Here is a 23,023-nt window from a genome sequence, read left to right as displayed (position 1 = left end):
TTGTTTTGTTTTGTACACTGCCCAGAGTCCATTGGAGTTGGGCAGCTATAATAAATAACTACATAAAACTATAAAAAGAACTCCTTTCAAGATTAAACTGTCAGATATACTATTGACCATCCCAGTACACAACCCTGGGATGTAGTGGGTTGTCAGCTTTACCTCTGAACCACAGTTTGTTTCTGGCTAAACCCAACCAGTAATTTGCATGTAGCAGTAGCTGTGGTTGTTTGGCTTTTGGTAAAAAAAAACAGAGTAGAACCCCAATCCTTGATGCTTGGCAAGCCTGGCTGTGGTTCTACTAGCAGCAAGGATGGGTGGGAAATTACAGATTCTGTGCCTCAGTCTCTGACTTGAATGGTTACAAACACATGAACATTCCTTGAAAATGTGGTAAACTGATCCTAATGCTGAATAGGACCCTGGACCTACAAACCAGTCCTGATGGCCTCCACTGGACAGGTTCAAGTCATTGATGCTGAGATGAACTGGCCGTTGTGCCTTTTCTTTCAAGTCTTCAATAAAGCTACCAATTCTGGACTGTAAAAATCCAGACAATCTCTAAATAACAGCAGAATCAGAGTTTTCTGTATCTGATTGCTACCACTTTTAGTGCTCATCAGGATTTTTGTAACCCAGATTGAGTTCATGGAGACTTATGTTCATGGAAGCAGTAGGCAAACGGGCCTGGAGGCTCTTTTAGGGGTCCTATTGTCATGTGTAGAAAAATCCAGGATAACTTGCATGTGTATGATTCCTCTTGAGGCTCCCCTCCCCCGCCTTTTTAAAATCTCCAAATATGATCCATGCCAATAAGTAACTGATTACAAGGACTCTGAACTTATCAAACAGGTGGGGAAGTTATGTACAGTATTTTAAATCATGGAGCAATCTGCAAAGTGCAGATCTGCTTTCATGAGCTTGTCCTTTAGCCCCTTCTGAGATGGTGGAAAATCCGGTTCTGTGGTTAATAGCTGTGCTTCCCTTTAAGTTTACACCCACAGGCTTGGTCTCCTGTGCTGCAGCACTGCTGGCACTTGAGTCTAACTCCCTTCAGCCTGAACTTGCTTTGTATTACAAAGGCCATCTATCCTGATCAAGTTGCCTTGCAGGGACACTGACTGTTATTTCCGTGTGGCTCTTTCTCTCCCTTGCAAAAAAGAAAAGGAAGGAAAACCTACCTCTCTACTTCTGGCTCCTGTACATGTGGTGGACAGAAAAAAAAGGCCCTGCTCTGCCTTCAAAAGCAGTCCAGAAAAATGGCTGCAGAAGATGAGAAAAATGCAAACCTTCTCCAGGAAGTTTGGAAGAGAGAAGAAAACGCCATGTGTGCAGATTGTGGACAGCCTGGTAAATCTCAGAGAAGGGGAAAATGGTAGTGGTAGCAGGAAGAGATAACTAGCAAAAATAGTCCCTGAAAGAAGCAATTGCTTGGAAGAAATTCAGATGGAGGAATTAAGCCTGGCACTTAGCACAAGGAAGAGATTGTTAATATTATCATGTGCTTTCTTAAATTTGATAATATGTCACAGAATGCTGTGTATATGTTGTGCATTAAATATTTTGTTCTGCTAAGGATTATGAATTCTGTAACTTTGTGCAGACAGTAGCCATCTAAGAAATGAATTTGCTGCTGTCCCTGTGACTTGCCATTTAATTAAGAGAATCTGTGGCAATCCAGATGTTGCTGAACTAAAATTCCAAATGGCCACCATGACTGGCCATGCTTCCTGTGGGTGGTGGGAATTGGAGTTCAGCATCTGGGAATAGGTTGGAAGAGAAATCAGTTTCACCACCAAGGAGTAATAGTGAATTAACTCTGAGGAAGGTAGAAACGAAGTGGAAGAATTTCAGGGCTACTGTATGGAGAGGGCCAGGAAAGCATGAACTTATTGGACTTCATTTACCATCCAGGAAGAAACAAATATTTGGAGGTGTCCAGTCCTTTGAGGTATTGGGGAAATTGATTGATTAATACAGGAAATGATGTAATTGAGAAAAAAGCATTGATTGGGGGGGCTGCATCATGGAGACGGCATGCACATTTGAGGTTTAACAAACAGCTCTAAGAGACATTTATGTGGGTGGGCCTTTGGCTTGGAATTGTTGCAGGCCACTGAGAGGCTTACATGTTAAAACAATGGGAGATTATTTCATCAATCTATACAATAATCTTCATAAAGATTATTGTAAACCACCCAGAGACGCTCTTAGTGAGATGGGCGGTGATGAAATATGAAAAATAAATAAATAAATAAATAAAATACCTTGCATAGGGTATTTTTTGACCTTTGATATTACAAACAGAAGCAGCAGGGCACTGCCTTTGACATGGTACAGCTTTTTAATCCTGTTTGTTGCTTTTTTTTTTACAGCCTGGGTATTCCGGATCAGAAAGGATAGAAATTTTACTGGTCATGCCTTTGATAGGAAATGGAGTTACCTGATTCTAAGGCCTTTCTTGATACTCTGATATCACCGTTTTTGCCAGCCCCCTAGTTCCCCCAGAGTATAGGGGGCTGTTCTGGGATTTTGATTTATTTTAAAAAGATTTGCAGAGACTTATGACACCCATAATACCCCTTAAAAAATATAAATCCCCCAAACCAATTTTTCTTATTTTGGATGCTAGTCTTAAGGCACCAATTTCACCCTTAAAACTATCCCAAAATAGAAAAAAAAGGGGGGGGGTTTAAAACATTCTGCCCTGCTCATTCCAGTGACATCACAGCATTGCTAGCAGTGGCCTCTGCACCTCCAGGCAGGACCCTGAGAAAGGCCCCAAAGAGGGTCCACCTCAGTTCTAGACTGATAAATAACCTGAAGGCATTAGGCTGAGGAAAGTTGTTCCAAGTAACAATGAAACATGAGCAAGAACCCACAGTGATAACTTTGACTGATGGCCATTTTGCCCAGAAGGAACTTATGTAGGCTCCCTAAGATTTATTGTGCTCTCCTCTCAACAACCAATCCACAGCCACTGATGTTCTTTGATTCTGTTCAGATCCTAGCTGGGTCTCCTGTACTTTGGGTGTCTTCATCTGCTTTGAATGCTCAGAAATACACCACAAGATCCCTAACATAAGTGAAGTGAAGTCAATAAGGAAGGATCACTGGGAGGAAAGCCAGGTGCAGGTGAGTATTACCTTGAGAAGTTTCTTGCCCTGCTATTTGTTTTGATTATGTAATCATCTCTTTTTTACCTCTTTTCTCTCAGAGGCACTCAGAAGAAATAGGGAGGCAGATGGCAGGAGAGGTAGAATTACAATTTTCCTTAAGTTGCAGCATCAGGGAAGGAGAGAGTATTAGTGGCCTTGCAGAAAGCAGAGGTCTCAGTAGCATTGTTGGCATGTAAGTATGAGAAGCAGAATTAGGATATATTCTGGTTCCTTTATTCTCTGGCAGATTTCATCTTAGTTAAGAAACTTGGGTAGATCATTATAATGTGAGCTGAATAATGGTTTGTATTACAGCTAGAAAAGTGTGTTGTTTGGCTGGTTGCTAGGAGAATACTATTCCTACAATAGCAGGGATATTGCTTTGCTTGCTTCCCAGGAGGCCTGCTTCATATTTTGGTTTCCTGTAGTTAATGGAATGAGATAGTCAGTAATCGTGACAAGAGCTGTTGGGGTAGGGGGAAATTATGTATGTATCTATATGTTCATCTATAATGTTGCATAGGAGTGGGCAATCTTTTTTTTTTCTGTTGAAAGCCATGTACCTTTAAGATAAAGTCTTGGGAGTTCCATGTCTTTCCCTTTTCTCTCTTTTTTCTCTTTCTGACCCCAGGAGGTTGCTAGGAAAGGGATGGATGGCTCTTCTCAGAAGGTTGAATTAACTACCTAAAAGATGGCTGAGGGCCACATGAGATCCTACAGCTGCAGACCACTCATGTCTTTGAGAGGCTTACTAAGCAAAAGGGTGCAGTGGTGTAAGAATTCAGAAAAGGGTTCAGCAAAATTCCCTCTCTCATAATCTCTGGTGCTGTCAGCCCTTTGATGTAGGCCAGTCAAGAAACAGGCACAGCAAGGATTTCAGGAATCTCTTTTATTGCAATAAGGTGGAATAACAGTATCTTGAAAGCCTGTCCAGGTTTCTCTCTGTCCCATATTTCCCTAAATAAAATTAAGACGGGGTTATTTTGTCCTTCCTTCCCTCCTTCCCTCCTTCCTTCCCCTTCAAGTCAGTTTTTGACTCCCAGTGACTGCCTGGACTAGTCTCTGCAGTTTTCTTGGCAAGGTTTTTCAGAAGTGGTTTGCCATTGCCTGCTGCCTAGGGCTGAGAGAGAGTGACTGGCCCAAGGTCACCCAGCTGGCTTTGTGCCTAAGGCAGGACTAGAACTCATGGTTTCCGGGTTTCTAGCCTATTGCCTTAACCACCATACCACACTGGCTCTCCTTTTTCAAGACCGTCTAATCTTTTCTGCAAGGCCCCCCTTTAATGGCCTGCTTTTTCCTTCCCGAAGGTCAGCTCTACATTCCTTTACGGGTGCTAATTGGCAGACAGAAAGTTTTCTATGAGCATGAGAATTGTTGGGGGTTGGTAGCTGAGAGGTAGAAGTGCCACTAATGAAGAATATTCCTATGCAAAGGGGAATGACTGAGAGCATTTGCCTTTTCTTGCCTTACAGTTTCTAGCCCAGCATGGGAATGCACTGGTCAAAGCAACATATGAGGCTCATGTTCCTGTTTATTATTACCGCCCAGCTTACAGCGACAGCCAGTAAGTGCTATAATTCTTGTCTAGAGAAGGTATAGGGGATTGAGTGGTAGGCATTCTTGGACGTCTCTTACCTGCTTTATCACTTGTGGTGACATTTCACAGAGTCCTGAGAGAGCAGTGGATACGAGCCAAGTATGAACGGAAGGAATTCCTGGAGCCAAAGAAAGAACTTCTTTATTCCAATGGTAACAATTCTACAATGGAATTTCCCCCTTTATTTATTTATTATGCAAACGTATATGGCTGCACATCTTAATAGAATTATAACTTGGGGAAATAACCTTTCCTAACAGCATGTTAGCAGCCCTGAGGTAAAGCCCAGCAGGAGCTGCTTACACTGTAGCAAGCTCTCTATAATTTTCAGGGACCTTAGTATAATGTGCTGGCTCCAGACTTTAAAAGGGAGAATTCCATCAGGCAAAGTTTCCTCCAAGTACACCACTAAAGGGACAAGATGGAATTGGTGGAATTTCCCCCCTTCTGATATGAACTAGATTTAGTCCTTGTTAGGCTGTCAAGTTCTGGACAATCCACCCATCTGCTTTGTTAAAGGAAAGGAATTCCACACAGGGAGTACACAGTCAAGCACACATATGTAGCACATCTCCTTAAGCAGCTTTGTCTTTTTCTGGGATTGAATGGTTGGACATCCCTGATATATTCCTTTATAATAAGTTACATTGAGGATATAGCCATGTATTTCAGGAAATGCAAACCTGCTACCAATAGGGCAGTCCAGTTTTGAGTTCTTCCTGCATAGCTTATAGCTTCCTGCATTCTTCTCATGAATCTGGAGGATGAGTAACAGACAGTAAAGTTTTGCCAGTTGAATTGCTAGTGCTGAAGAAGATACAGAAACTTGAAGAAACCTGCTTGAAGAAAAATATAAGCCAGTGGCACTGCCAGAGTTAAGGGGGCCTGGACAAAATGATCTGTAGGCCCCTCAGTGGTACTCCATCTCCATTCTCCACTTTTCAAAGGAAGCTGAAGGGCCAGCCATCCGACAGACAGGGGTGGGGAAGACAGGACCTGCAGAGCTCTGTAGCAGGAACCCTGTGTGTTCACAAAATAGGGGTGGGGGAACCCTTCATCAGAAGCTGCCCCAAGTATCTGCTGCCAACCTCTTCCCTTTTCGTTGAGGACTGGAAAGTGGCCCCGCATTTTGGATTTCTTTTCTGACTTCAAAGAAGTAAAAAAGATGCATCTATTGTTGAACAAAAATGTGCTCCATCTCAAGTATTACCACTTATGGAAGCTCCTAAGTAGCTACAAATAAGGAATAGGAAGGAAAAAAGGTCGTCTCCTAAAATAAAGGTTTATTTTATATAGGGGATATAAATATCCCTTATAAGATAGGGGAGAGATAGGGAATTTGGCCTTGTAGTTCAATGGCTGAGGTCTCAGTTTCACTCCGGATTCAAAAGATGAAGTAGCATGTTGAAGAGTTGTAGGTACACAACTATTTAGAATTACCATATCTGGGCTGCCAAAAATCCAAACCACTACTAAATGGCCAGAATGAGGTAGTGGTCATTTGAATTTTTGTAGCTGAGATACGGTAGGCCTAGTTATAACTCCTATGAGCCCTGGCCAACATGGCCTGTAATTGGAGGTTATAGGATTATAATTCAAAACATCTGGAAGTTCCAGGCAGGGGAAAGTTTAGGCCAATTGGGTGATTCTGACTTGATATCCCCCCTCTGGCCAATGTGTATAGAGCCTGGGTTCACACATTTGCAGTAACAAATTTAGCCTTAATGTGGTTCTTTTGACTGTGGCTAAGCATGTTGTCAGAAGCCAGCTGTTGTAGTTTATAAACTATGGTTTAGGATTTAATCTGATATGTGACCTGGCCACTGTGGCTTACTCAATGCATCATAATTGAAACAAACCAAGACTTAACACAGCCATACTCTTCAGTTTGCATTTCTTCTCCTAGGACTGAAGGATGGGATCCTGTGGAAACGAGGCCGAGATAATGGGCTGTATCAGCCACGCAGGTTTCTTCTGTCTGAGAAAGAGAGAAGTCTCAAATATTTCATCAAACTGGATGTGCGTAACAATCAGCTTTTAAGTGACTCTTGGTTCACAGAGTACAGCTCTATTTATGGTCAGAGAATCATTTGATTCTCTGGATGTCTTTAAATTTCCCTTTCTCACTATCAACTCAGCTTCCTGCAGAGTTAAAATTTTTAAGCTCACTGGGGACAGAAGGACCTTACATTTTTTGAAGGGGTAAGGGTGGAGCACCCTATGTCTGTCCATCAATAGTGTACAAATAATAGCAAATCCATTTTCTTCTCAGGCAAAAGAACCCAAAATGGAAGTTAAAATTGACACTGTCAATGCCATGTTCCAGCCAGAGAAGATGAGGCATTCCAATGGCTTGCAGATCACTTACGTTAAACATAACAAAACTCGCAACATCTTTGTTTATCATGAGAATGGGAAGGTATGAGGATCTGGTGTATATGATTACTGTACAGCTATAGGAAATTATGGGAAAAGCCTGAAATATTGCTGTGATCTTAAAATGGTACTAGACATTTAAGACCATCGCTGGAGTCAGTCCATATCATTTCTGCTTCTTGTTTAGGAGTATATAGGACTGATCCTATTCCCTGTCCTCAACTCTTCTCTAGAAAAGACCTACTGTACTTGCAACACAGGAATTCTCCATCCACTGGGACCTTTGTATTGCCAGTAAATATATCTATGGTTGGAAGCCTAATAGGGAAATTCTCTTTAGGCAGGTCTTCTGAAAACTTCTCCAGAGCATGGTTAGAAATTTGCAGAGTTCTATTCCTAACACACCTAAAGAGCGCCCTTTCTCTCTCTCTTTTTGTATTAATTATATGCACCTCTTACCTTATGCTATAATTCTTTCAAAACCTTTTCTTTGTGCCCATAATTAATTTAAGAAAAAGGGAAGTATAGTTTGGCACATATTTATTGCAACAAAACTCCCTTCTAGTACACACTGAGGTTTTTGAACGCCCTCTGCAAGTTATTCATACCAATCAACTAAATTCCATAGAAATAAACTGGGAATTGCTTCTGAGTAGATCTCCTTAGGATCAGGCTGCCAGTCATGTTTTAATATTTGTTGTGCTTTTTCTCTTCCTAGGAAATTGTGGACTGGCTCAATACAATCCGTGCTGTAAAATTCCAGCACCTGAAAGTTGCCTTTCCTGGTGCTAGTGATGAAGAGGTAAGAAACTTACAAAACTGGATAGCCTATTAACAAAACTTCATTACAGAATAAATGACCTGATTTCCAGTGACATAACCACTCTAATTATTTTCAGATTTTGGCTATCTCAGTAAAATGGGATAATCGTATGTCTCTGAACTCATGCATGTTTGCTTCTCTGTCCAGCATGATTACATAAAACAATTCATCCAGATCTTTAATTGTTCAAAGTAGTAAGGCATTTTCACAGATCATCCTGATAAATTTCTTTGCTGCAGCTGAAAACCCGGCTGACACAGAATTTCCTGAGAGAAGGTTATATGGAAAAAACTGGACCCAAGGTATAACTGCTACTTATTGCTTTAGATTATTGTATTTTGTTGCCATTCACCAATAAAAGAACTTTGTGCAAAGGGAGCATGAAATATAGACAAGACTGTAGTTCAGTGATGCTCAATTCCAGGCAGATTTGAATAATTGACTATTATTTAATTCAAGAAAGTGCAATGTTTTTGAAGTGAAAAGCCTCACTTTGTCTTTGAGTGGCATCATGATGATGATGATGATGATGATGATGATGAGCCATCAAATTTTTGTCAACTCTTAGCAACTACATAATTTTTTTCCATGATGATCTGTCCCTAACCTGGTCCTTCAGCTCTTCCAATGGTGTACTCATTGCTACTGTAACTGAGTCTATCTACTTGGCTGCTAGTCATCATCTTTTTCATTCCACTTTTCCCAGCATTAGAGCCTTTTCCAGGGAGCTAGGTCTTTGCATAATGTGTCCAAAATAGGATAATATGAGCCTGGTCATTCTGCCACGAGTGAGAACTTGGTTAATTTGTTCAATAAACCATTTGTTTATTATTCTTGGCTGTCCATGGTATTCTCAGGAGTCTTCTCCAACACCAATGTTCAAAAGCATCACAAGGCCCGTACTCCAAAAATGGCTGGTCCAGGACTAAACCTGAATTTGATTTATTGACTAAATTGCAACTTCCAGGGTTGACATAATACATGCTAAACCATAAGCCATGGTTATATTCACATAACAGCATAAGTCACAAAGTCCAGTCAGGCTTAGAATGATATGTGAACCTGTCATCATGATGTCCTTGGAAAAGACTGGCTGGCAAATGTAAAACCAGCAACAAAGGAAACAAGTAAACCCAAGACGTCCATTTTAGAAGTTGACTATAGCACAGGTTAGGAATGAAAGTAGTTTTTAATGCTGCTTCCAGAGAATGACCAGGTGAGGGCGCTCTCCTCTTACAAATGTTCTTGGTTGGTTTTCACAGCAGAAAGAGTGTTTCAAGAAGCGCTGGTTCAGTTTGGATCACCGAAGGCTGATGTACTTCAAAGATCCTTTGGTAAGCCAGTAATTGATTATGCCTTTTCTCTTACCTTCCTGATTTACCCAATTATTTAAGAATATATTATTCCAGCAGAAACATGGCCATTTTGTTGCTTGAAATAAAAATGGGGTGGTTGATGTTCGCATTAGAATCTGTAGTCACCCAAAAACATAAATGTTAAAATTTGTATTTTTTTCCACTTGATTTCTGCATATCAGACCTCTATTAAAAGCACATTAACAGGCCAGACTATTTCTCCTTTTATTGGTTGTGTACTCTAAATTAGAGAGAAGAATTATCCCCTCAAATGTGAAGTTGGAGCAGCCTCTCCCAATTCAGTGCCTTCCAGATATGCTTGAATTGCATCTCCCTGAATCTCCAACCAGGACATTGAAGGTCATTCATCTTTAATTTCCAAATAAGATTAGTCCCAAAGATTGAGGGTACCTTGTTGAGAGCCCAATTTTGACATTTCCCATTCCTATGCATTATACTTGTGATCCTTTCCCTCCCCAGCAATTATGCTGGGTATGATAAATATTTATTGCCCAGCACATCTGAAAGGAACTAGGCCAAGGAAGATTGTGACTGCTGATGTTGCTGGGATCTTGAAGGTTCAATAATAGCCTAGAGGTGCGACAAATTTTTCCCATTCAAGGCTAAGCAGGTGCCATCTTTGATCCCTCACTGTAACATGTAATCTCCAAAGCAAGTCTATAATATAAAAGAATAATATGTATATTTAAAACAAAACAAAACAAAACAAAAATGGGCACTAAAGTACAAAAATAAAAAACCCAATAAAGCAAAATACACCCATGTTACAGTAATATGCAAAAGTGACTACGTTTTTAAACAACTTAAACTTTGCCCCAAAGGAATCATATTGATTAGTCTTTCCATTAGCTCACTAGACAGTCAATTCAAAGGCTGAGAGTGAACAAATTTCTTCAGGATTTTAGGTCCAAAGTGATAGTTTCTTTTCAGCAACACCCAAAATCCTTTTAGCTGCATCCCAAGTTTGAGAATTGAAAGTTATTCATAAATCAATAAATTCCAAGTTTTTGGTACATAATTTAGTTTTACATTAATATATTTAAACCTTATTTCTCTTTCCAAAATTATAATATGAATATAGATCAAAATGGGACAACCACAGGGCAAATCCTCATGGCACAGAGCCTTGTTATTTGAAGAACCATCTTTCTCCCATGGTGTCTGACAGATGCAGCATGCTTGGGGTCCTATCTATCAAGCAGTGTCATCTGATGGGACCCAGGACCCTTCTCTGTTGCACCTGCCCTCTGGAGCAGCATCCCCCTAGAGATCCATAAAGCCCTAATTCTGCTCTCTTTTAGACATGCCTTAGACCTGGCTCTTTCTCCAGGCATTGGGCTAATGTATGGTGTGGGCTCACTGTGAGTTGGTTTTATTCTTATTGCATTTGTTGTCTCCTGTTTGGCCACCTTTTTTTTTTAATGGTTTGGATTGTTTTCTGATTTCTTTTTTTTTTATTATTTGTGTGCCACCCAGAGTCATTCTGAAAGGGTGGCCTACAAATGTGACAACTAAATAACTAAAAGGCTAAACCATGTGTGTTCCTCAGACATATTACCCCCAGCCCTTCTTAAACATTCATGGAGTGGATCGTTACACATAAATAAGAATCTTTTGATGAATTGCTTTCACGTTAAGGTCATAAGAAGCATATTTTTTTAAAACATGACCATTTATTTGTTTAAATAGGATATTCCAATTCTGTATTCTAAAGTTCTTGCAAGTTACAAAATATGCAGTCAGTTGTATAAAATGTTGGCATCTGCATTTAGAACAGAAATTGGGCAATAGTTCACATGTTCTAATAAGTCTTAAACCAGCTTAAATATTATTTTGTGTGGAACAACTCCCTCTTTCACTGTCAGGAGGGGCTGGACCAGCTTGTAAGCACAGGCATTCTCACAAAGAGGAATAGTGTTGAAGCTGGCTTTTTATGTTGGTTTTAAACTTCAGGGTCAAAGTTTGCATAGAAATACAGCCAATTCCTTGTAACTTCAGTTTTGTAATCAACAATCAGAAATGTCAAAGGGGAACAGGGAGAAAAGAACTCAGATACAAAAGTTTAGAGTCTTTTTGTAGAAAAGATCTGAAGACTCGTTTGACTGGCAAACTTAATTTGCTGACTCCCTAAGAAGCTGCGTGTGTCACATATTTTTAAGTGAAGATTGGGAACACTGCTTGGCAAATTGTTCCCCAGTGACAAAAGGGGGAGAATCTTGAATGGGGTTGACTGGTGAAATCAGTCTCTCCAGCATTATGCCTAATAGCAGGTGTAAGAATCTGACACTTTGGATCCCAATAATAGTCTGAACTCATGCACAAATAAAATATGCAGAATTCAGATTTATTGAGAATGTGTACAGATCAAGGAAAAAAGCTGGGATTGAAGATTCCTGCCTAAACTACCTGATTAAAAGCAATCTATTACCCCCGCTTTGGCAGGCAGGTAACGGTGTTCCGTTCAGTCATGCTAGCCACATGACCATGGAAGTGTCTACGGACAAACGCCGGCTCTTCGGCTTTGAAACGGAGATGAGCACCACCCCCTAGAGTCGGACATGACTGGACTTAATGTCAAGGGAAACCTTTACCTTTACCTATTACCCCACCCAGCCACCCACCCTTTCTACTGTTCCCACCTAATTCCAATGGCCAGGCATGCCAAGCACAGATGTCTTCTGATGGTATGACCTTAACTTTCCCAATTAGCCCAAACAGCATACTTTCACACTCCTTGATGTTTCACCTTCCCCACTGGTTCTTGACACGCATTGACTCATCATGGCAGATGAACATGGTCAAACGATTCATCAATCATTTGATCGTGGATTCTGACAGCAGGACTTGACCTGAAATATTCAACAGCCTAGAGTTCTTCCTTCATCAATCAGATATTCAGCCCCCTTCACTATGCTTCCCTTAGCTTATCTATGAAGAATATAGAACAAAAACCTTTTGGCTTTTTGCAACTTGTGTAAGCCTCATAAAAAAGAACCGGGAAAAAGTCCCTTTGCAAAGCAATGTGTGGTAGCCATGCCTTTTAGAGGCAGTAACAGGTGGTTGTATCACCAAGTTAAGTTGGACCACGTCCATTTGATCTGTATCTGGTCTGAAGTGGAGGCCAAACACTATAGCTTGTGTGATGTACAATGAATAAAGTTGAAGTTTGCATAGTTGAGGTGGGGGGTGCATATGAAATGCATCAGAAAGCATTAAAGATGGCAACTACCTGTTGCAGTTATCAGCCAAGCAGATATTGGGTGAAAGCACTGCGTGCTTGGAAGAAGATATCTGGAGGAAAAGAAAGGGACTGGGGCTCTGACAGGATGGACAGCAGGGGAACACCTGAACTTTGCATGCAGCAGAGTATGTCCTGGCTACACAGACCTCCTCATTGTGCTGATAACCCCAGCCTTAAATGTTTCTGCTGAGAGAACTTTGGTTATTGCCCAGATTAGGAATAAATGAACTGTTTCTGCTGTTGTTTTAGTTCTTCCAGCTGCTGCTTCTCTTCCTAATGTTAGGTTCTTGGAGTTAAGGTACTGGCACATTTCTCCCAGGCAGGGTTCTGTTGTTTCTAGGCAACGGGTCTTTAAGACAGATGCATTTTTCTCTCACCCCATGCAGGATGCTTTTGCTAAAGGTGAGGTTTTCCTGGGCAGTGAGGAACAAGGGTATACTGTCATGAAAGGATTGCCATGTGCCATGCAGGGTAGGTTCACCTGGAAACATGGCATAATTATTGTAACTCCTGATCGCAAGTACATCTTCACCTGTGAGACTGAGAAAGATCAGGAGGAATGGAAAGCTGTCTTCAGCCACGTGATGGAGCAGCCCATGACACCCCAGGAATATGCAGGTAAGCCCCAGGAGGATGTTTTTGTTCTATTCACCCATGAGAGATTAAGGACAGTGGGTTGTCCTAAGGTGGTTGCCGATTTTTCTCTTGGAGTTCCTGCCCTCCTGACTTGGTAAATTTTTTAAAAAATTGAATTAAAAAGTAAGGAGTGGCAAGCTGCATTTTAAAGTGTGTGTGTGTGTGTGCCTTCAAGTCAGTGTTGACTCTTGACAACCACCTGGACAAGTCCCTGCAGTTTTCTTGGCAGGATTTCAGAAGTGGTTTGCCATTGCCTGCTTCCTAGGGCTGAGAGAGTGTGACTGGCCCAAGGTCACCAAGCTAGCTTTGTGCCTAAGGCAGGACTAGAACTCAGTCTCCTGGTTTCTAGTCTGGGGCCTTAACCACTACACCAAACTGGCTCTATTGTAAAATAGCAACCTCTAATAATACTTTTGGGGCCCAATTGGACCCTGTAAGCTTGATGGGAGACTGGAGTTGAGTGGCTTGTTTGTGAGTGTGCCAACATACCCAGAAAAAGGGCCAAGGTAAGCAGTGGCAATAGGGAGAAGATGGCAGGTAGCATTTTGTTAAACTGGTGTTTGTAACTGTTTCTGTCCCCTATGGAAGCTACTTTGTGAATATTGCAAGACTGCCCACTACATGTTCTCAACATTCCAAATATATCCACCAACCCAGTGTTTCTCAACCTCAGCCACTTGAAGCATGCTGTCGGGGGAATTCTGGGAGTTGGTCTATGCATCTTAAAATTGCTGAGTTTGAGAAACACTGCACCAACCCATAAGAATCAGGAAGGTCATCTAGGTAGATTGGGCAGAGATGAGAGTTGAACAACAGATATCCTGATCCATAGCCAATATTTTCCCTACTATATTACACAAGCGTGTCGTATTTACTTACACTGCTTAAATTACTATGTTTTCACTAGTCACAGGGCAAGAGGATCTTTACTGGATAGTAAATGCAGCTGTCACCTCTTGCTGCCAATAGGCAGTGCCCACAACCCTTCTAACTTGTCTCTTCAACCAACAAGACTAGAAGAGTAATCTTAGAATGAATTACGTTATATGCTCAGCACTGAATGTAAACACAGAGTTGCAGAATCACCCCCCCCTTCGCCTATGGCTACTCATTTTTGCATGATATAATAGATTTCTCAATTTTTTTTTACAGTTGAAGCTAATTTCAAGCTCAAACATTAACATCTCTGAGGATGAGTAAGTAGCTGCTATTCTTCTTGGTCTACAGATTTTAGAAAACACAAAGGAAAAGAAGACATTCTGGAGTCAAAACAGCCTATGTATTCTCTCAGAGCAGGAAGAAGTGTCGAAAAAAATGAAATCCATTTAGAGAGTCCTCTGCCAAAGAACTGCTGGCCACCTGGCCCTCAAAGTCCTCTGCCATTTTGATCTAGAACAACACTTGGTGTAGAAATAAGCAGCACAAAGACGGATGTAAATCAGCTAATGGATGCTACTGCATTGCCCTACAATAAACTGAACAGTTTGTTTCATATTGGTCAGAATATGCACGTTCCCACCTCTGTGCTACTACTGCTTGCTGTGGACTTTGGCAGGAATATGTAGCAACCCCATCCCCTGGCTGGGGAATTCTGGGAGTTGAAGTCCACACGTCTTAAAGTTGCCAAGATTGAGAAGCACTGCTGTATAGGGTGACCCTTCTGACACAGCCACTTGCCTGTCATTCTGTGATTATTCTGATTCTGGGGCTACCATTCTTCCCCATTTTGCTGTCTGCTCAAGCCCATATGATAAGTTGCCATCTTTGGCGTCCTTGCACTCTGAAATCATCTTCAAAGGAAGGTGGGGAGAAAAGGGCTGAAGATCTCTCTCTCAAAGCTGCCTGTAAACAGTTTGCAAGCCCCTTTTAAAGGGTGAGGTGTACAAAATGCTATTTGTATACTGTTTTATTCATTCTTTTAATTGCATTCTTTTCACTTTCCCCAGCGATACCAATGTGAGACCCAGCCAGTTTTCTGCTGCCAATATCTTCACCGGCTTCCTATCCAAATGACATGAAAATTTTAGGTATTCTATGATGCCCCAATCAGAAGTTGCAAGACATATTCAGACCACATGCCATCCTCTATTCCCCGCTATGGGGTTATTAAAGCTCCTCAGAATTGCTTCATTAAAATTTTGTGGCAAAATGGCTGATTTTGGCAGTATACTTTTTAGTGTTTTTTTTTCAGAGAGCTGAAGGTGAAAATGGATGGTCAATGCATCCATTTTCATCTTTAAATGTGCTCCAACCTCCCCCCACTATATATCACTGTATCATTGGAGCAAGCCTCTTTCAGCCTTTGAACAAAAATAATCCAAAAATGGAAGTACTTGTAAAGAGTGAGGGGTGTCCACAGGGTAAGGTCAAGAAAGTCAGTATGGTGGCCATGATGGTGTAATCAATGTTTTGCCTCTGTTCTATATGTCATCTTTCCTTTTTTGACCATACCCTGCAGACACCCCTGTAAAAAGTTGTTTGCCTCATTGCATCAATTCTATCCAAATTCAAGCAAATTGGACAAAGAAACAGTTCTGATGGGCCATAAAAGATGCATATCCTGCAAAGTTCCCATTGCTTTCAGAAAATCATTGCTGCTGCTGCTGCTGCTGTTAATATGAGATATTGATGAGTCAGTTTGTTTATTTCATCCTCTACCACTCTTTCTCTTGTGCATTTTCACCCATGTGTGCAATCTTTCAAATATTTTTCAGTCCAACAGAAATGAAAGCAAATCAAAGAAACCAAAAAGAATAACCCTCCCCCCAATTAATTAAATTCTTGTTTGTTTCATAAATTTCTATCACCGCCCAGAGGCCCCTTCTTGGGAGAGATGGGTGGTGATAAAAATTTGATAGATAGATAAATCAATCAATCAATAAATAAAGCAATCGAATGGTGGGTCAGTTGTATCATTTCCCATTACATTTTAAACACCCCTAGCCTGGGAGGAGCTATCATGCCCATTTTTCTTAACAGATGGCAGCATCTCACTTGGCTATCTTAAAAAGCTAAGCAGGTGCAGACTTGGTTAGCTGGGATGGGAGACTATGAAGATATATCAGGGACTGGGAAGTTAGAAAAGAAAAGACCAGTGGCGCATTGAAAAGAAAGCCACGTGGGTGTACTCCTGGAATCACCAAGAACTGACATCAGCGTGAAGGAGACTTTCTCAGGTTTCCTCAGACAAGTTAGGTTTCCTTGGATTCACAACTGCCACCTGAATCCTTTTTTCTGATCAGTCTGGTTGTCTGATTGGTTGGGCAATGAATTGACCAGGTGAGAAAATGTGTCTAGAGAAGGGTGGTTTCATTTAAGGCTGCCGATCAGTGCTTGCATTTGCAGGAAGAAGCCACCTCAGAAGCAAAATTAATTTATTTTTTCTTAAGTAAGGGAGTAACTTGTAACAGATTCAAAGAAAGTACTTCAGAGAGACTCAGTTAAGAATGGAAATGTAAACAATGTTATTTTCTTACATCTACATCTGAAATAATGCTAATGCCACTAGTTTTATTAGAAGCTTTTCAGATGTAGGCTTTCCTCTCTGCTGATCAAGCTGGTCCACAGAGCAACTCATCCTGCAAAGAATTCTTTGCTGTCATCTAGTGGTCATTTGGATTTTTGCACCTCAGATATGATAGCCCAAATGAGTAAATAATTTCACCAAATGCTACTACAGGCTTCGTAGTCCTGCTTCTGCTGACAATGTGGCAGATTTTGGGAATATTTTGTTCTAAGCTCCCACATGCAGCCATCAGATCCCCTGTGTAACCACATCCACGCCTTCTTGTGTAGCGCTGACAAACAATATCCATCTGACTGTCTTTTCTGTCTATAGGCTGGGATTGGGCAGTGGTAGATCAGAAATCTGCTGCTACTTCTCTTGCTTGTAGATCAGCAGTGATTTCTTACTCCTAGGCTTGAATTAAAAAGGCTTCCACTTACTGAAGTTATGTGCATCACAATATTCCATGCAGCTTTCCACAGCCTGCCACCCTACAGAAATATTATACTATAATTTCTAGAATTATCTACCAGAACTGGTTGACTGTTCTGGGAATAATGGTCCAGTGTATTTGAATGCCCTTAGAATGGAGAAGACTGGCTGAACTCATAGAGTCCAGTAAGTAAGCAACTGATTTCATTCCAGTTCCATCATTTACATACCTTATTATCTCCCCTACAACCGCTATTTGCTCTACTTGCCTGGTATTACTTCAGGGTGCTGATAAAAGCAAAGCAAAATCTGGAACAGGTCCAAAGAAGAGCAACAGGGAGGATCAGCAGCTTGGAAAGTAAACTCTGCATGCTTCAAAAATGATTTGGAATAATCACTTGGGACCTGGCAGGGGCACATCTCACTGCTATTCATTATAGCAGCCTGTCTTTTTTAGGCCTCCATGCAACCTTGAAAAAAGATGTTTGTTTTAATGGTTCAACTCATTAAATTTAATGTGACTCTCAAAGCAGCTGAATCTTTTTTTCTCCCAGGTGCTTGAAAAAAGCAGGATGCTTTACTAAATAGCAGAGAAGTGGGGTGCAAGATTCATAGCCCATTTGTTTCAAATCATTTTTGAAGTTTCTTTCCAGGAAACTTATGTCCTACAGGAAGAGATTACAGGAACTGGGTATGTTTAGCCTTGAAAAAGAGGGTGATGGGTGGGAAATTCGATAGCTTTCTTCAAATACCTAAAAGGATGTCATACAGAAGAATGCCATAATCTGCAAGACTAAAACATGGAATAATAATCTTAAATTCCAGGAAGGCAAGGTCCACCAGAATGAAAAGAAAAGAAGTCCTAAGCAGTTTAACAGCAGAGCTAATTTCCAGGATTGGTGGTGAGGGCCTCTTCCCTGGCTGAGTTCAGCTAGAGGCAGGAAAATGAGGCTTGCTTTAATTTGGATTCTTGCATTGATTGGGGGCTGGCCTCAATCGTCTAAAAGCTTTTTCTAACTCTATGATTCTCCAGACCTGATCACATCTGTCACAGGCCACTGTGTAAGATGATGAGCATCCTGATTAGATCAAGAGAGATATCAGAGAGAGAGGATTTGATTAAAAAGCCATCTTTTTATTCCATGTATATTACGTTAAAATCACAAGCAGTTGTGTTGGTCCCATTCTTTAACACTTATACATATCAGAGAGGGAATTCTTTTCAGTGCCAGCACCTTCTGTGATACCATAGAAAGCAGTGTTGCATCTGCAAAGTTAACTAGTTTGTCAGGTTGATTGTCTTATTCCATCCTAGCCCGCTTCTTTCCTAACACTGCCTTTAATTTTCTATTTTTGTTCTAAGCCAATTACTGTAAGGACCTTCTTTTCTATTACAGCAATGAAAAACACAAAGGGAGAGGCTGAGGTTGGAGAAAGCAATGGAGAAACTGACAGAAAGCTGAAGGGAAGAAAACAGGAGTTAGGTGGATGTGAAGACATGTTGGTGTAGATACACAGTGTTATTCTTCATTAGTGAACAGTCCAGTAGTTATTCCTGAGAGTATTGGTATTTGAGTGTGAAGCTGTGAGTCAGACACATTCCTCCACCAAAAAGGGAATGCTATTTTTGAGTAGGGGGCAGTCGGACAGCAGAAGAGATGAGAAAGAAATCTGGTGGATTGCCCTGGGAAGATTTCTTTGTGTTAATGGGCCAGTAGATGAACACTGGAATAGAGAGAGAAGTTGAAGGCACACAGAGGACACAATCTTTGGAGTCTGTAAACAGCAAGAAGAAACTGCTGTTTAATTCATAAAATGGAATGGATGTACTTCTTCCAATCGTGGTCTTTCTTTAAGGAACGGTAAGAAGCGTTGGTGAACATGACATGCAAAGAAGACAGTGGCATCATTTCTTATGAAGAATAGGGTTTTTTTTTCATATCCAACCTATTTTTGATTTCCTCCCATCAGCATTCCTATTCTTTCTTGCTGATCTTAAGTTGCCAGAAGTGTGAGGCACAAAATGTGTCTGTTGTATTTTTCTCTAGAATTGGAGTACATTTTGGCCAGTCAGTGATGGCAGAATTCATTGAAGAACCATCATGGGGCAATTTCTCTGATGAAGAAGTTGACTTTAGGGATCAGAGTTCTCTCACAGGAGTTTTGGGAGCAATCCTCCTTCTGATGTGCCTCATTGGGATGACAGGAAATATCTATACACTAGTGGTGGCATTTGGTGCAATGGCGATTCGTTCAGCAGGTTGTTTGTGTATATATATTATTAACTTGGCCTTGGCGGACTTACTCTACCTTTCCACTATCCCCTTTGTGGTTTGTACATATTTTGCCCAGGACTGGTTCTTTGGAGATGCAGGATGCAGATTTTTGCTTAGCTTGGACTTGCTCACAATGCATGCTAGCATCTTTCTGCTGACGGCCATGAGTTTGGAACGTTATTGGGCAGTGACTAGACCACTAAGGGCTAGGATTGTTGGGAACAGTTATCACAAGGTTGCCAGCATTGCTATGTGGTTTCTCTCATTGTTGCTTACCATACCAATGATGATCATGATCCAGCAGCGGGAAGGCAGAAGCCACAAACATATTTGCTTTCCCACATGGACACCTGATGCCTTCCGAGTTTACCTTACAGTTCTCTTTGGCACTAGCATTCTAGGGCCTGGCCTTGTCCTAGCTGTACTGTACTCACGTCTTGCATGGGCCTATTGGATTTCCACAAAAGCTATGCAGCCTCAGGTCATGGGCAGGATGCTGAAACAGAAGCTGTTCTCCAGGATCTTCAGCATCATTGTGGCCTATTGGGCTTGCTTTGTACCATTCTGGGCCTGGCAATTAGCCAAGTTGTACTGGCCAATGGACTTGGAGATTGGGCCTACCACGCAGGCTTACCTCAACTTTGGTGTTACCTGCTTGACCTATAGCAACAGTTGCATCAACCCATTCCTTTATACCCTGCTAACAAAGAATTACCGTGAGTACATATCAACTCAGTGCGAAGAAAGACAAGGCAGACAGTATGTCTTCTTCAGGAGGGTGAGAGATGCAAAACCCCAAGCAAAACTTGTATCTGCAGCACAGGGAGTTGTACCAGACTGAAGAAACAGAAGATATCCATTGATAATTAATGCCAAAGATGTTTGTAAGGTTCATCCTACTCACTTAATCCAAAAACTTCAACCTTTTTGGGTCTGTGGTCACATTTAGAATTTTGACAGCACACAATAGGAACTCATGCAGACTAGTGAGAATGTTCCTGCTACCCGCTCTGGACCCTTAAGATGCTCTCAGCTTACCTTTTCCTTATTCTGAGCAGATAAGCACACTTACAAATTAAGCATGGGCTGCAGCCACACAACATTTTTATTTTCTAGGATTGCTAGTGGGGATTATGAAGACGTAGAAGTATTATTGAGAATTAAAAAATAATAATACTAGAGAGTGGGATGTTGCTTTGAGGCCTAGTAAATTCCCATTTCATTATTCTTCAAAATCAGTTGGGGAAGAGAAACCAGGTAGCATTATAGGAGATATCCATGATAAATTGGTAACAATAGGCATCTTGCTGCAAATGCTAGATATGTGTGCAAAATGTAATGAGTTTTGCTGCCAGTGATTCAGTCAGGTGGCTAAAGGGGATGGATCAGCCTGGCACCTGTTGGCTATTTCAGGCTGGTGTGGGGACAACCTTCCCCTCTGGTCCTTGGGCACTCTCCTCCAGGATCATTCTGTTTCAGGGAGACAGAGAATCTACCTTTTTCAAACCAGGCTTTCCTACCACTTCCTGGGTAGGCTCAGGATGTGGCTCTTATGAAAAAGCCTCCCACTGTATTTGTTACCTCCCTGAGCCCATAGATCAGCTGTCCAGTGGGCATGAGCATGGGGCGGTTTTATTATTTTTTTAAGGGTGGCTTTATCTGCAAATTTAATGCTCTTTTCTGTACCTGTACATGCCACTGTTGGTGAGGGGAATGAGGAGAGGATGGGTGAACCATTGGGAGGAGGAGGAGGTTCAGAAAAGATTACTCAGTCTTGAGAAAGAAACTAAAAAATAACGCTGCCTTGATTTTGTTTGGTATAAGATGTAGTAGACAAAAACTCTGGTTTACTTTCAAGATGCTGTTATTATATCCTACAACAATAAAAAGTATTCCTGAAACCCCTGCTGGTCTGCTTCCTGTCTATTTACCTCAAAGTGCTGACAGCAGCACATTTTCTTCTGGTTCCAGGGTGGGTGGATAGCACTTGAAATGTGTGGTGGGGAAAGGCCCAGTGTCTCCCCTACAATAGTGCTTACATTCTTTTCTCAAAGTTGAAAAGACTTTGTTGCAAGTTGGAAGTCAAATGCTAGGTTAAAATACCCTGGTCAAAAATGGCATTTAAGAATAAATAAATAGCTGCCCCTTGGCTTTTTGCAATATTGCAATATTGTATTCCTGGCATGTTGCCATTTTGTTAATGGTCTGGATGCTATCTCTATGTGAGGGCTCTGCATTAATTTAAGAACAGCTCTAGACTTCAGTGAGCTTATTATATTGCCTTGTTTAGCAGCTGGACTAATTTATTTCTGGCTCAACTATGGTGAATTTGAAATTACTTTTTTCTCTGAAAACACTTTTGACTCATTTGAGCCTGTGGATGATCATTTCCCCTTCTTCAGAACTCCTGCCTCACCATTCCCAGAGTTTGGGCTTCAGATCTTTCAAGGGATCCAGTGGCATGACACTTGTGTAGCTCTATAATTCAAACCACTGGATTCTGTATTTTGTTTTTATTTTACATGCCACCAGACAAGAGCAGACAACAAGTATAATTGATGTGTATAAGGCAATTTAATTCTGTTTTGGATGGAATAGGGGTGAGGGGATTTTTGTTAGTGCAGAATTTCTGGCAGCTCTGGGTGGGTCAGTGATCTTTGCTTCTCATTCTCAGCATTTTGAAGTTGGCAGGTTTGGAGAGGATGGCAGATTTTTGAGGAATTAGGGAATGGAAGTGGTGGTAGTGTGTAAATATTATTCGAGTAATTAAATTAATATTAATTTTAGTTAAGCCATGTTGATTTCAGCAAGACTGCTGTGATCCAGCTTATTGCTTCTAGTCTGGATCTAGCCTGTTGTTTTTCAGTTGCCTGTCCTTGATATATGCATATTAATTGATTGATTGATTGGATTATGTGCCATCAAGTTGTTGCTGATTCTTAGTGACAACATAGATAGATTTTCTCCATGATGATCTGTCCCTAACCTGGTCTTTAAGATCTTCCAATGGTGTACTCATCGCCACTGCAACTGACTCCATCCATGCATTCTTGCATACAGCAGAGAACAATTGGCATGATTCCTCCCATAAATTATGTCAGTTTGATGTAAGTCCTGGATGGCTATAATGTCCTAGAAGGAAATTCTATTATCCCCTCAGTTCCGAGATTTTTCATCCATTGTAGATATGTAATAAACTTCTTACCAAAACCAAGATGGTAAAAATGACAAGTTTAACAAGTAGGTTATTGAAGTAAGTGGCTACTTGGTAAATTGTTGTCTATAAGCTTTCTCAACTTCTACCATGTCTGTGCTATGCAGAGGTGCTAGGAATTATAATCCAGCACATCCAGAAGACATCAAGTTAAAAAAAATTGTCCTAAAATACAGTATATACAGATCACCATTTGGGATGTAGTCCATTACTATGGCATAAGTATAATTATCTGGTAAACTGTCTCATTCTCACATGTTGAGCCTTAAGCCTATCTTGTGCTTCCCTTGATTTTCTGATCTGGTACAAACCAATAGGGCAATATACTGTAGACTATTGGAGAAAACAGTTGCTCAGCTCTATTTAAGATTAAAAATGGGCTTATCAAG

The 23,023-nt window shown here is 41.0% G+C and overlaps 2 protein-coding genes across 2 annotated transcripts; both read left to right on the top strand.

Annotated features, from left to right (window-relative positions):
* Positions 1–1,008: 1,008 nt before the first annotated feature.
* On the top strand, positions 1,009–15,358 carry LOC134501304 (arf-GAP with dual PH domain-containing protein 1-like). The gene is made up of 12 exons (XM_063308979.1): positions 1,009–1,350; positions 3,005–3,135; positions 4,631–4,722; positions 4,825–4,907; positions 6,662–6,774; positions 7,028–7,174; positions 7,850–7,933; positions 8,194–8,256; positions 9,217–9,288; positions 12,958–13,189; positions 14,360–14,403; positions 15,154–15,358. Exons 1-11 carry the CDS (start codon positions 1,260–1,262, stop codon positions 14,386–14,388), a joined length of 1,137 nt encoding a protein of 378 aa, XP_063165049.1. The 5' UTR covers positions 1,009–1,259; the 3' UTR covers positions 14,389–14,403; positions 15,154–15,358.
* Positions 15,359–19,105: 3,747 nt separating this feature from the next.
* Positions 19,106–20,937, top strand: LOC134500934 (urotensin-2 receptor-like). Its single transcript, XM_063308424.1, has one exon. It carries the CDS (start codon positions 19,221–19,223, stop codon positions 20,259–20,261), a length of 1,041 nt encoding a protein of 346 aa, XP_063164494.1. The 5' UTR covers positions 19,106–19,220; the 3' UTR covers positions 20,262–20,937.
* Positions 20,938–23,023: the final 2,086 nt, after the last annotated feature.

The sequence above is a fragment of the Candoia aspera genome, chromosome 7 (assembly GCF_035149785.1).
Source record: "Candoia aspera isolate rCanAsp1 chromosome 7, rCanAsp1.hap2, whole genome shotgun sequence".
NCBI lineage: Eukaryota > Metazoa > Chordata > Lepidosauria > Squamata > Boidae > Candoia > Candoia aspera.
The sequence above is the reverse complement of the archived record's forward strand: the minus strand, read 5'-3'. Positions and strand labels throughout refer to the sequence as shown.

What these genes read in the sequence shown, in the direction of transcription:
- LOC134501304 (XM_063308979.1), top strand. Translation starts at nt 1,260, where the DNA reads ATGGCTGCAGAAGATGAGAAAAATGCAAACCTTCTCCAGGAAGTTTGG. An exon ending in GGGAGGAAAGCCAGGTGCAG is followed by an intron (nt 3,136 to 4,630) that starts GTGAGTATTACC and finishes CTTGCCTTACAG; the next exon opens with TTTCTAGCCCAGCATGGGAA. An exon ending in AGAACTTCTTTATTCCAATG is followed by an intron (nt 4,908 to 6,661) that starts GTAACAATTCTA and finishes TTCTTCTCCTAG; the next exon opens with GACTGAAGGATGGGATCCTG.
- LOC134500934 (XM_063308424.1), top strand. Translation starts at nt 19,221, where the DNA reads ATGGCAGAATTCATTGAAGAACCATCATGGGGCAATTTCTCTGATGAA.